The sequence below is a fragment of the Grampus griseus genome, assembly GCF_964374135.1.
Source record: "Grampus griseus genome assembly, chromosome: 4".
NCBI lineage: Eukaryota > Metazoa > Chordata > Mammalia > Artiodactyla > Delphinidae > Grampus > Grampus griseus.
Genome location: NC_138997.1, coordinates 26,674,858 through 26,689,848, shown reverse-complemented (window position 1 = coordinate 26,689,848; position 14,991 = coordinate 26,674,858). Strand labels below are relative to the sequence as shown.

Sequence of the window (14,991 nt, the reverse complement as noted above, 5' to 3'; positions counted from 1 at the left end):
TTAGAGATGAAGTGAAATTAATTTATCCTGTGCCGTTCCCTTAAATGCATTACTTAATAAGAAAACAGTAAGTCAGTATCTTTCCCTTGTGTCAATTCTCTAATTTCCTCTGATTGCAGAATGATATGACTGAAAACACGGCATTTCTTTTTGCCAGCAGCTTAAATGAGGTTGTGTCCTGGACTTCTCTATGCTGAGCCTCACGGAAAGTGAAAACAGTTTTCGAGGTCATGAATTTTTGAGGGTTTAGATATTTTAAGCACCTTGCAAGTTCAGAACTGTCTTGGGACATTTCCCATGAGCAGAGGAAAGTACCACCCAAGTCCAGGGATGTGGATGATCATATGGTTTTTCTAAGTTTAAGAACAAATTTGGAGACAGCTTAACACCTCAGGGTGACCACAAGGACACCTGCTTGTTTGAGCTGCCCTTGAACATGAATGAGAAGATAATAAAATAAAGCTATCGTCCTTCTAACCAATTCACTGCCAAGTGTGCCTTTCAGCCTTTCTCCCTTTCTGATACCAACAGAGTCTTCCAGTTCTAATCACCATAACACCATCTTGGAAATGAGAGAAGTGTTTCTAATTTTAAAATTAACTAAAAGCAGATGCTGTCGTCCCATTAAACCCTGCCAGCTGCTACTGAACCACTGGCAACCTGCGTCTATTTCATTTGGAGCCCACTAATGGTAAAAAGGAAAATCTGACTGCCAAAACTGCATACCCAAGTCAAACCAGAGAGGCAGAAAATGAAAACAACTCGCGAAAGCGAATGTATTCTAATAAGGCTCTCCAAGTCATGACGAGGCATTTTTCCTGTGGTTAATAAGCTCAGAAAAGAGTTGTTGCTTATTAAATCCTGAATTCAAACGCAGCCAAACAAGCAACGCTACCCGTAACATCCCGGCTGATTTGATTCAGCTCGGTTGATGCTTGCTCAAAGTAAGTCTTTGCGACAATGCTTTAAGATGCAGACGGGTTTAAATGCATTGACAGAATACCTGAGGGCACTGTTAATATTGATTAAAGTGAGATATCAAATAAATTAATATTTAGCGAGGTCATAATGACAGATCGGTTTGACACACAGGCCCTCAAGCCTGATGAGTTATCGTCACCCCCCAGGAGGCAGCCTGCTTTGGGGTCATGGGGGGCGGAGGAGCAGGGCCTCTTACAGGTGGCACTGAGCTGACAGCAGAGTGTAATGTAAAAGCGCTTTGTCATTCACATAACGTCTGGGGTAATGAAATGAATTCACTTTCTGGCTTCCTCTTGTCTGCGATGCCAAAGAACACTGTGTTATCAGCACAGATGGAGCAGGCATGGTTCTGGAGAACAGCCTGGTGCAAACTACAAACAAGCCACTGTGCATACCAATGAATCCCTGAGAATCAGACCCTTGCTGTTGAGTGACAGTTGTGGAAGCTCCAGAAAAATGAGCGAGGCCCAGTGGTCTTGTGCAACCAAATGTACTGTCAAGACTTTGGACGGGCAATTTGGAAGCCATGCAAATCACAGAGGCCTGGCTGCTACTCCCCCTGGGAGAAGCAAGCAGTAGAAGACGTTCACCCATGAGCTGCCTTCTTTTCTTCCTCCATTTCTTAGTAAGGGGGACCTGAGCAAACACTAACCGACTTCTCTGAGCCAACTATCTCTGCTCAGGAGAAAAGGACTCCAAGACAGCAGACGAAAAGGATGAATTCCCAAGTTACGTTACTATGAAACACTGAGTTGCAAAGACAACGAACATAAACAAACAATGCATGGAAAATGATTAGAAAAGAGGCATACCCATCAACATACTCAGAAGTCTCTGGACCTTTGAACTCACCCCCACAACTCTGTACAATCCTTGGTCGTTTATACCTATTTGGAAGAGACGAAATGTTAGCAAATACGAGACAGTCAAGTCTGAAAAGCTGTCAACAAACAGTGGCACTCAGAATCCTTGCTAACTCACGTTAGCAGCATTCCCGTTGCCTATAAAAACAACGTTTGACAAAAGTGAGTGTTTACCAACTTGCCTTAGCAGCTTGGTACTCATGACTTATGGTTGGAAGTTGATCTCCTGAAACACTGTTGCAGGTGGCCAAAATGTAAGGAGCCAGTGGTTATGAAAAAGAGTTGATTAAGTAGTACTCACACATACCAATGCAATTTGCAAAGATGCACGGCACCTTTCATGTTTCTTATGTTTACTTATTCTTCAGATTTGTCTTGAAAACTTTTAGCCTTTTAAAAATAATATGGTGCTGGTTAGGACACAGGAAGAAACCGTTGTGCGGCTGATTCTTGAAGACCATGGAAATCACTCACTCAAAAGTAAAGCAAAACTTGTTTTGTTCAGGGTTTTTTTAAGAGCCATTACAGGCACTGTCCAGTAAGAAGCACTAAGACTCCAAAGGAGGACCAGAGGCTGTTTCACTGGGCTGCCTTTTGTTTCGTTCTCCTTACTCAGTTTCAAGCTTCTGAAATGTCCTATTCGTCTGTTATTTGCTGAATTGTGTCCCCCAAAATTCATATGTTGAAGTCCTAACCCCCAGTATCTCAGAATGTGACTGTTTCCGGAACTAAGGTCTTTAAAAGAAGGGGTTAAGTTAAAACAAGGTCATGAGGGTGGGCCCTAATCCAATATGACTGGTATCCTTATAAGCAGAGATCAGGCCACAGATGCAAATGGAAGGAAGACAGTGTGAAAACACAGGGAGAAGATGGCCATCCACAAGCCGTGGAGAGGGGCCCTCAGAAGAAACCAGCCCTGCGGACGCCCTGTCTCGGATCTCTAGCCCCGAGAACTCTGCGAAAATAAACTTCTGTTGCTTAAGCCACCCAGTCTGTGGTACTTGATTACGGCAGCCCCAGCAAAACAGACACACCTTCTCTCTCGACTGTCTCTGGAGAGCTCAAAGGACCAGAAGAGGAAAGGCTGGCCCTTCAGCCTACACAAGACTATTAAGAAGGCTCAAGAATCAAAGTAGCAGAGAGGCACCTTCATGATGGGAAACACTGACTCCAAGAGCAGAGAAAGATGCAGGTCAGCCCTGCCAGGAGTTGGGAAAAAAAAGAAACTGTCAAGAAACACAAAAATCAGAGCTTGAGCCTGCCGGAGGAGAAAACACCAGCCACAGCCCACTCCTTCTGTCTCCTACAAGCTAGAAGACCATGCCCAGAGAATTTTAAATACCAGAGGATTTTTGTCAATACTACTCTATTTAAGAAACCTAAAATAGTGGCCTCAAAGCCAGAAGCCAAAAGAGCAAGTCATATGCTGCAAACAAACGTGCCCTCTGAGAAGTGCCCGACATACAAAGAGAAATGAAATAAGAATGTTACTTCAGCAATAATCATCACTCTGTGCTGGTAATTACTATCAGATAATAGATCAAGTTCAAATTCATCAACCCGAGAGAAGGAGAGTTCATTGCTAATGCGTAATGAAAGGTACAAGGGGGAACTAATGCTACTCAACACAGTTTTTCCTTTTTTAACATGAAATTTAAATAAACCTCCTATAAAAGCAGCTTGGAAACGGCACCTAGAACACATACACTCACGTCATGTAGGATTTACTGTTTCTTGTTACATTGTCCTTAAAAGCTCTGGACTAGGGACTTGGGACAAATTTTACATCTATGAACACACACATGACATACAAAAGACATCATATAAACAGGTTTGAAGAATATAAACCAATCAATACGCCAAGTCATACGATTCGTATATCCTCTCCAACTTCTCTTCCAAATTTCCCCTATCAGCCAAAGGGATCAGTATTTCTCATCACCAAGTATTAGAATTTTGAAAATTTTCTTTGACTTCCTGTCACTTTCCAAATGCAACAGATCGCAATCTCTGCATTTTCTTCACACTCTGGACTAATCTCTGCTTCTTCAGCATGGCCTCGAATTTGATGCCTGCATGTTGGGCATCCTTACAGGGACATACACACAACCATAATCCATTCTGAACACCATCATTTTTTCTACTTTCCATTTTTCAAGCCACTTTGATTACCTTTAGGTCTCTCCCATCCTCATTTAAAAGTTAAAGTCATCAGATCCAATCCGAATTCCTCAGCTGAAGAAGCATGTAAGGCACAGACACATAACTCCCCATAAGGGGTCCCACCTCACCTACCCACATTTATTGCAGAGTATTCGTCTTCAATCAGAGCAGACCGCTGACTATCAAATTCATCCCCTCCTCAGGCACAAGTCTCCTCTGACGGGGAAGTTCTTCCCCTTCTCTTCATTAATAACTCATCTGCCAAATACGTATTCACCAAATACATGGCAGGTGTGATTCTAGTTGCCCAAGAGTCGACAGTGAGCAAGGTGAAGTCCCATCCAGACCTTCAAATCAGAAAAAAATCCCACCTTTTCTGTCACCACCCACAGTGATATTCCCTTTTATTAAAATTTTTATCTGTTTTGAACTTATATATTCTTTTCTCACCATTTTTTCTATTGAAGTGTAGTTAATTTACAATGTTGTGTTAGTTTCAACTGTACGGCAAAGTGATTCAGCTATACATATCTGTGTGAGTATATATGTGTCTATATCTATTCTTTTTCAGATTCTTTTCCGTTATAGGTTATTACAAGATATTGACTACAGTTCGCTGTGCTCCACAGTAGGTCCTTGTTGTTTACCTAATTTATATACAGCAGTGTGTATCTGTTAATCCCAGACTCCTAACGTCTCTCCCCCACCACCGCCACTATCTCCTTTGGTAAAGCTAAGTTGGTTTCTATGTCTATGAGTCTGTTTCTGTTTTTGTAAATAACTTCACTTGTATCATGTTTTAGATTCCACATATAAGTGATATTGTATGATACTTGTCTTTGTCTGACTTGCTTCATTTAGTATGATAATCTCTAGGTCTATCATGTTGCTGTAAATAGCATTATTTCATTCTTTTTTATGTCTGAGTAATAGTCCATTGTATATATATATATGTGTGTATATATATACACACACCACATCTTCTTTATCTATTCATCTGTCGATGACATTCAGATTGCTTCCATGTCTTGGCTACTATAAACAGTGCTGCTATGAACCTTGGGGTGCAGGCATCTTTTTGAATTAGAGTCTTTGTCTTTTCTAGATATATGCCTGGGAGTGGGATTGCAGGATCATATGGTAGCTCTATTTTTAGTTTTTTTAAGGAAACTCCATCCTGTTCTCCACAGTGGGTGTACCAATTTACATTCCCACCAACAATGTAGGAGGGTTCCTTTTTCTCCACACCCTCTGATATTCCCTTTTTCTGAATGTGACTCGTAATTATTTTCTTTTAACACCTGATCACATTTTAAAACAAGCCCACATTCTGCTATTCACAGTTGCCAAAATCAAAAATCTGAATGCCTGACCTGACATCAGGTTATTTAGGTCTGTATTTTTCCCCACTCAGCATGAATATTCATATGTCACTATGTTAAAAATAGTTTCCACACCAAACCTATCTGAAGATGTTAAATATGGGACAGTATATGTCCCATATTGCCTTTGCTCAAACACGTCCACCTCAGAATTTTCAGATTAAGAATCGTGGACTCTAGGACTTCCCTGGTGGTCCAGTGGTAAAGAATCCACCTTCCAGTGCAGGAGACGTGGGTTCGATCCCTGTTTGGGGAACTAAGACCCCACACGCCGCGCGACAGCTAACTAAGCTCACGCACCACAACTACTGAGCTTGCGTGCCTCAACAAGAGAGCCCGCGTGACACAACCAAGACCCGACGCAGCCAAAAAAAATTAAAAATAAATAAATTGTTAAAGAAAAAAAAGAATTGTGGACCTGTGTTCTTCCTTTTCTCCCCAAATACACAGAAATATTACCTGGAAAGATATTAGGTTAACTTTGATTTGGACTTTTTTCGTTTGTTTATTTTTAATAGCTTTCACGGTGCCTTGCATAGAATAATTGAGTACAGAATAGGTATAGCTAGGTTGATTTGACTTGAAATTATTTTAGAACTACAGGTACAGATTGAACTTGGCCCAAACCAGACATTACACTTAAGAACTAAAAACTTTAACATCCAAGGTATTAATAAACAAAACGAAAAGGCAGCCCTCAGAATGGGAGAAAATATTCGCAAATGAAGCAAGTGACAGGGATTAATCTCCAAAATATACAAATAGCTCATGAAGCTCAATATCAGAAAAACAAACAACCCAATCAAAAAATGGGCAGAAGATCTAAATAAACATTTCTCCAAAGAAGACATACAGATGGCTAAAAGCACATGAAAAGATGCTCAACATCACTAATTATTAGAAAAATGCAAATCAAAACTACAGTGAGGTATCACCTCACACCAATCAGAATGGCCAACATCAAAAAAATCTACAAACGATAAATTCTGGAGAGGGTGTGGAGAAGAGGGAACCCTCCTACACTGTTGGTGGGAATGTAAACTGGTACAGCCGCTATGGAGAACAGTATGGAAGCTCCTTAAAAAACTAAAAATAGAGTTACCATATGATCCAGCAATCCCAATCCTGGGCATATATCCGGAGAAAACCATAATTTGAAAAGATACATGCACCCCAATGTTCAATGCAGCACTATTTACAATAGCCAGAACATGGAAGCAACCTCAATGTCCACCGACAGATGAATGGATAAAGATGTAGTAATATGTACAATGGAATATTACTCAGCCATAAAAAAGAATGAAATAAGGCCATTTGCAGCAACATGGATGGACCTAGAGACTGTCATAATGAGTGAAGTAAGTCAAACAGAGAAAGATAACTATCATATGATATCACTTGTATGTGGAATCTAAAAAAAAGGGTACAAATGAACTTATCTACAAAACAGAAACAGAGTTACAGATGTAGAAAACAAACTATGGTTACCAGTGGGTAAGGTGGAGGGGAAGGGGATAAACTGGAAGATTGAGATTGCCATATACACACTATTACATATAAAATAGATAACTAATAAGGACCTACTGTAGAGCACAGGGAGCTCTACTCAATACTCTGTAATGGCCTATATGGGAAAAGAATCTAAAAAAGAGTGGCTAAATTTATAACTGAATCACTTTGCTGTACACCTGAAACTAACACAGCATTATAAATCTACCGTACTCCCATAAAATATTTTTTTAAAAATCCAAGGTATTAAAACTTTTTCGGCATACCAAAGCTTACTGACAGGTATCATTACCACAATACTTTCTAACTTTTAACAAAAATCTATAATTGGGTCCAAGTGTTTATAGGCCTAAGGATTTTTTTTCTTTTAATTTATAAGATTGGTTCTGATCGGTAGTAAAGGCAAGGTACGTGCTCTCAAGTTCACTGACAAGCAGCTGATGACAGCTGTCCCTGGGCAAAGAGGCCAAGGTGAAATCAAACGTGCCTTCCTTCCCACCACCTGCCTCCTCCAATCTCACACAGTGCTGTCACTAAGCACTGCCCACATCTTCCTTGAGGAGAGGGGCGAGAAGTAGAAATGAGTTTCATCATCATCTCTGCCTCACTGTTTCCTTCTCCAGACCCAGAGGGTCCGTTCAGCTCCAGAAAACAGCTGCCTGGAACTCAGGAACCCCAGTGGGCAACCAGAGGTCCTTGTAGGTGGGCTGGAGAATCAAAAGAGAAAAGAAGATACTTTGAGACAATTAAAAAAAAATTACAAGCAAAAGGAAAAAAAAAAGTTTTAGAGGGTTGATAAATTCCATTAAACAACAGAGGTGGAGGTAAAGGCTGGAGGGACTCAACTGACAAGTCAATGAAGTAAGAAGAAAACACAGTGCCATTTGGAGTTAAGGAAGCAGAAGAGAGAAGACAGGTAATTAAAACTCGCACACAGGAAAGGCAAACAGGGAGAAGAAGAATATGAAATGAAAGGAATGAGAAGTTGGAAAGAAGTGAGAAGATAACAGGCTAGAAATTATATCACACTTAATTTCCTGTTAATTTCATAAAAAGTATTGAGGACTTACTATATTTTAGGCACTGAGTTAGAATAAAGTGAACACATAGGGTAAAATTAAAAAGAGAATTAAAATGAAAACAGAGAACAACTTGGGACTAACCCAGCCAGAAAGTCTTCTGTTTAGGAAAGAACATTTTTGGCTTCAGGAGCAGATTCTGTGCCTGAGAGCCCATGGTATACATTTAACAAAGAAAATGAATAAACTAATAAATAAACTGAATCAGTAATTGATAAGCTGATGATTGGTTAGGAAAGAGATGTAGAAAGAAAATGAAAAGAGAAAAAGGATTATTTATAACTACAAAAAATAATACAACATTGTAAATCAACTATACTCCAATATGAAATTTTTAAAAAATGTTTTAAAAAGAAAAAAATAGATATAACAGTATAAAAAAGTAAGGCTCAAACTGGAACATCAATACTTTTGATGGTAACAGGCACAAGATTATTGCAAAAAACTTTCCAGGTGTGTGATTCTACAGAATAAATGATCAGATTCCAGGGGTTTATAAACTAACATTCATTCAGTTCTCATCTAGTAACCAGCAAAGTGCTTGGTGTGAACTGAGATATCTGAGTAATATCTGCAGAGGAAGTGAAATGTTTATTTGCATTTGTGCACGTTGACAACAGGGGTGAAAGGTCATTAATGTTCATGTTCACATTCACATCAAAAGTCTGCAATGTGTCATTATTAATGAGGCACATGTGCATATACAAACATGGACATGCATAAGTACAAATAAAGGTTTACACATCTCACCGGCACTGCAAAGACAGACTCCCCTGTTGGCTATGTAATGAACAAATACAAATATTCATGCATGTATGTGTGTGTATAATAATTTTAAATATGTTTAGTAATTATATCTTATATATCTTGAAAGATTCTTGAAAATAAAAGGGAAACAGTATCATATGTAAAATGATTAGGAAAAATCTGTGAGGAAATACCTAGCAACAAGGCTTAAGAATGCTATGCTAGGGCTTCCCTGGTGGCTCAGTGGTTGAGATTCCGCCTGCCGATGCAGGGGACGCGGGTTCGTGCCCCAGTCCGGGAAGATCCCACGTGCCGCGGTGCGGCTGGGCCTGTGAGCCATGGCCGCTGAGCCTGTGCGTCTGGAGCCTGTGCTCCGCAACGGGAGAGGCCACAACAGTGAGAGGCCCGCGTACCGCAAAAAAAAAAAAAAAGAATGCTATGCTATATCGCTAATTATTAGAGAAATGCAAATCAACACACAATGAGGCATCACCTCACACCAGTCAGAATGGCCATCATCCACAAGTCTACAAATAAGAAATGCTGAAGAGGGTGTAGAGAACAAGGAACCCTCCAACACTATTGGTGGGAATGTAAATTGGTGCACCCACTATAGAGAACAGTATGGAGGTTTCTCAAAAAACTGGAGTTGCATATGATCCAGCAATCCCACTCCTGGGTATATATTGGAGAAAACTCTAATTCGAAAAGATACATGCATCCCAATGTTCACGGCAGCACTATTTACAATAGCCAAGACATGGAAGCAGCCTAAATGTCCATCAACAGATGAATGGACAAAGAAGATGTATTATACACACATATACACACACAATGGAATATTACTCAGACATAAAAAGGAATGAAAGAATGCCATTTGCAGCAATATGGATGGACCTAGAGATTATCATACTAAGTGAAGTCAGAGAAAGACAAATATCATATGATATTGCTTATATGTGGAATCTTTAAAAATGATTCAAATTAACTTATTTACAAAACAGAAACAGACTCAGAAACATGGAAAATAAACTTTAGGTTACCAAACGAGAAAGTGAGGGGGGAGGGATAAATTAGGAGTTTGAGATTAACATATACACACTACAATATATAAAATAGATAATCAACAAGGACCTACTGTATAGCACAGGGAACTATATTCAATATCTTGTAATAACCTATAATGGAAAAGAATCTGAAAAAGATATATATAGATATATATATATAACTGCCTCACTTTGCTGTACACCTGCAACTAACACAACTTTGTAAATCAACTATACTTCAATTTTTTTAAAAAAGAAAGAGATACTACAAAAGTCATTCAAAGAAAAGCAATGAAGAGACTCATGAATATCGTTTCAGGTCATAGGTGAATTACAAAAACTTGGTAATGCGTTCCTTCCATACATTTATAACTAACCCTCAATGAGCACTATGCTTATATGTCTGTGTAAGTATAGTAAACACGTTCCAGTCCACCCACTACACTGAGTTACATAAAAAATAAACAGGTTCATACACAAAGATACCCTTCCAAGATACAGGGTGATCCATAATATTTTAAGGTTCTGTCAAAAACACATGTTTATATTAAATTAGTTTTAAATATAAGCACATAGAACCAAGAATGATTCACTCTTCCATCAAAGGGACCTACCATTCAACATCATAAATTTAAGAAGCTCTCTATATAAAACTGCAGAATTCTAAAGCTTTAGAAGAAGAATGCATTATTTTTAACACTTAACAATGTATTAAATACTGCAAAAAGCAGTGTAAGAGACCATTTCTAAGCACTGGGACAGTTAGAAGGTTACCTATACCTTTACAAAGATGAGAAGCTCAAAATGATACCGAGTAACATTTTAACCTTTCTAGATCTTGGTTCCCTCATTTAAAAAAAAAACAACAAACAAAAACAAAACATATCCTGGAAACAGAAATTTGTTAAGGTTATAAGATACAAACTATTACAAATTAAGCTTATGGAGATTCTGGAAGCTTCCAGCTCTCCCCTCTCCCAGTTGTTACTGGCAAGTTATTCAACCTGTCTCAACTTCTTTATCTGAAAAATGAGGTTAATGATGGAATGGGGTTGTTGTGAAAATTAAAGGAGATAATGTTTATAAAGCATTTGCATGAGCCTTACATAACAAGCACTCATGAAAATCTTTTTAACTGCAACATAAAATCAAGATTAATATCAAAACACCTTGGCAAAATACATATAAAAGTCACTCTAACCAAGGCATGCAGTCTACAGCCCACTGTCATAAAATAAAGCTTATGTTGGGAAGACATCAAAGTTTATTTAATACGAATGACTCATGGAAAATATAAAATTCCTGTTCACCAATAACGTTTGGAATTTCTCCCCTGGATGATAATTATTTGGGCGGCAGATAGAAAAGCATTACAGACAGCTACTATCTGCCAGGAACTGATCTGCGTTTTCCTTTCCTATGAAGTTTTGCTTCCACTTTCGCGTTGGCTTTCCCCTACTCTTTTCATAAAAATCCGTTTCTGGGCTAGGATCAAGAGCCTCCCTACCAGCAGGCACCTAGCGGAGAGGTCTCATGATTTCATTCACGTGTTCTTTTCACACCCAGACCAACCCAAGGCTGAGCTCAGAAACCTGCCAGCTTGGCACTCCCGAGGCTGGCCGTCACATGCAGGTCCATTCCAGCAGGAGTGAGAAATACCCAAAAACAGGACAAGGCAAATATCCCATTCCAGGTCCAAGCCAATTTCTTTGGAAGTACTGATCATTTCTGGACTCTTCAGACATCTAGGCCTGACTCTAAGTCTCATCCTCTCAAATCCAAGTCTCAAATACAAAGAGTGTTTGGTTTATTAAGGGCTACCTTTGTATTGGGGTCCAAATGGACTATAGTATACTCCCAGTACTCCGTGTGGCTGGCCTCATCTCCCGTTTCTAGCCAGCACAAGGGAAAGCATTTTTGCTTCAGACCAGACAACCCCTAGGCTTGCTGTTATTCCTTGTACAACCACCAAGCCAGCAGGCAGGATGCCTAGAGAGGGGCAGGAGGAAGCTGCAAAATAACAGGGAGTTTCCTCTCTCACTAGAAACACTCGGGGTCCCAAACTCTCCCCAGGTGTCTGATGTCTAGCTGTCCCAGGTCTAAGAGATCTAGCTCTGACTCATTCGACGTGCCCTTCCATCTTTCCTCACAGCGTGAACCTCCGGGAAAGAAGCATCTCACAGCCTCTGCACCTTCCGGCATCCCTATCACCACTAAGTTGCTCGGTCACCCAACTCTTTGTCTCATTTTACTTCTATCGCCACAGAGTAATCCTAAGAATCGAAGACCGGCATTCAAATCCCAGCTCTGCCACTTTCAACTTGTCTCTTGAGCCTAATATATGCACCTAAGCCTAATCAAGATGTATCTGCTCAACCACCTACTGAGTTTTGTAGAGACTGGGTGAACTAGAGTACACAGAATACTCGGAAAATGTAAACTGCCGTTTATTTGAATTTCAAACACTGTCAGCTGCAGGTCCCACACTGACATTAGGTCTGCCACTGAGAGACTTTCCAGGGAGTTGCAGAGATTCTCAGCAAAGGGGACACATCTTCCTTGGGTTGATGGTACACCTTCAGGGGTCCATGATGGAGCTGGTCTGGAAAGAGGGCAGGTGTAACTTCAGGATGCCTTCATCCCAGATCAAGATGAGCACTTCAGAGAGTGATACTCAAATCTTCCCTCCCCACTTCCCTTTCCTATTGTCTACAGTTTCAAACCTCCTCTGTTCCTTAAACATTTGTCTTCTGAAAAGATGCTCGATGTCACTAATTATTAGAGAAATGCAAGTCAAAACTACAATAAGATATCACATCACACCAGTCAGAATGGCCATCATCAAAAAGTCTACAAACAGTAAACGCTGGAGAGGGTGTGGAGAAAAGGGAACCCTACACTGTGAGTGGGAATGTAAATTGGTGCAGCCATTATGGAAAACACTATGGAGGTTTCTTAAAAAACTAAAAATGGAGCTACCAAATGATCCAGCAATCCCATTCTTGGGCATATATCCAGAGAAAACCATAATCCAAAAGGATACATGCACCCCAGTGTTCACTGCACCACTGTTTACATAGCCAAGATATGGAAGCAACGTAAATGTCCATCAACAGATGAACGGATAAAGAAGATGTGGTACAGGGACTTCCCTAGCAGTCCAGTGGTTAAGACTCTGAACTCCCAATGCAGCGGGCACGGGTTCGATCCCTGGTTGGGGAACTAAGGATCCCACATGCCACGCAGTGTGGCCAAAAAATTAAAAAAAAAAAAAAAGAAGAAGAAGTGGTACGTATATACAATAGAATATTACTCAGCCATAAAAAAGAATGAAATAATGCCATTTGCAGCAACACGGATGGACCTAAAGATTATTATACTAAGTCACACAGAGAAAGGCAAATATCATATGATATTACTGATATGTGGAATCTAATTTTTTTTAAAATATACAAATGAACTTATTTACAAAACAGAAACAGACTTACAGTTATCAAAAACAAACTCATAGCTACCAAAGGGGAAACGGGGTTGGGGAGGGGGATAAATCACGAGCTTGGGATGAACACACTCACTACTTTATCTAAGACAGATAACCAACAAGGACCTACTGTATAGCACGGGAGCCCTACTCAATATTCTGTAATAACCTATATGAGAAAAGAATCTAAAACAAGAATGAATAGGGCTTCCCTGGTGGCGCAGTGGTTGAGAGTCCGCCTGCCAATGCAGGGGACACAGGTTCATGCCCCGGTCCGGGAAGATCCCACATGCCGCGGAGTGGCTGGGCCCGTGAGCCATGGCCGCTGGGCCTGCGCGTCCGGAGCCTGTGCTCCGCAACGGGAGAGGCCACAACAGTGAGAGGCCCACGTATCGCAAAAAAAAAAAAGAATGAATGTATGTATAACTGAATCGCTTTGCTGTATACCTGAAACTAACACAACACTGTAAATCAACTATACTCCAATAAAATTAAAACATTTAAAAAAAAAATGTGTCTTCTATTGTTTCATTCATCTCCAGCGTCTTCAGAAGATCAGCCTAGAGAATCTCCATGTCCTCACGTTCATTGTGGTTCAGAGCACCAGCTTTAAGAAGAAGTCGGTCTTGGATGTGGGCTGTAGTCTGCCATTTCCTAGCCCTGAGACTCACACAAGTCCGATGATGACCCTTCACTTCAGCTGATCATGTAAAACGGAGAAATACCACTGTCTTACAAGGTTTTTGTAAAAATGACACGTAAGTACAACCTCGTTGTTCTCCAGTTTCATGACTTCTTGACTTCTATTGGCTGTTTCTTGATCCTCCTCATACCTGGATTATCTAGAGCATTGACACTGTTGATCCCCCTTCAAATCTCCCCTTGTGGATTCCCTTACACCACACTCTCTTGATTCTCCTCCTACCCCTTTGACTGTTGTATGTCTCCTTCACTCTTCTTCTTCCTCTCATTCTCTAAACGCAAAGATCCCCAAAGATTCTGCCCTTTGCCCCACTATCTTCTTACCTCACCATCCACCTGAAGGATTTTCCAGCTATCCAAACTCTGCCTCTCTAAAAATGACGTCCATACCTCTCTGGCAGCCTTCATTGCGTTTCTGACGCAGGTATGTCACAGGTACCTGGAATCTGGGATATCCAAAACCAGTCTGTATTCCCCCTGAACCTACTGTTCCTCTTGCATTCTCTGTCTTGGCTAAAGATGTCTTCAGCTACCAGGGCTGGAAACCTTAGAGTCAGGTTTTCCTTTTCCCTTTCGTTTACCTCCTACATCCAACAGGCCACCAGATTCTATTTTTCTGCCAAGTGTCTCTTCTATGCATCTTTTCTTTCCATTGCCAATGGCAAGTTTAAACCTCCGTGATTTCTCACCTGGATTATTTCTAAAACCCAACCAGTCATCTTTCCTTCTATGCCCCTCCCCGCATCAACTCTACTTCCTGTCAAAGATCTGAACGCACCCCTGCTCAGATCTGTCATTGTCGCACCAGTGCCTACAGAACTGAGGCAAATACGCAGCCCAGCACCTGGGATCTGCCACACTCCGGCCTCAATTGCTCACAGAGCATCTTCTCACGTCATCTCCACCCACTCACCTCCGCCAGCAACACCCCAGGGTGGGTGAACACCATCTGCGCCAGCATCTCCCTCTGAAGCAAAGAACAGGTTTGCTTGCAGCCTTGGAAAATATAGTGTCCATCTAGAGCAAACGGCAGACATG

At 40.7% G+C, this 14,991-nt stretch overlaps 1 protein-coding gene across 2 annotated transcripts in view; it reads right to left on the bottom strand.

Annotated features, from left to right (window-relative positions):
- Window positions 1-14,991, bottom strand: part of ARHGAP10 (Rho GTPase activating protein 10) — a 326,233-nt gene that overhangs the window by 126,953 nt on the left and 184,289 nt on the right. For both annotated transcript variants that reach the window (XM_082652719.1, XM_082652720.1), the window contains one exon: window positions 1,794-1,868. In XM_082652719.1, the coding sequence (XP_082508845.1) occupies window positions 1,794-1,868 (75 nt within the window). The remainder of the gene's footprint in view (window positions 1-1,793; window positions 1,869-14,991) is intronic.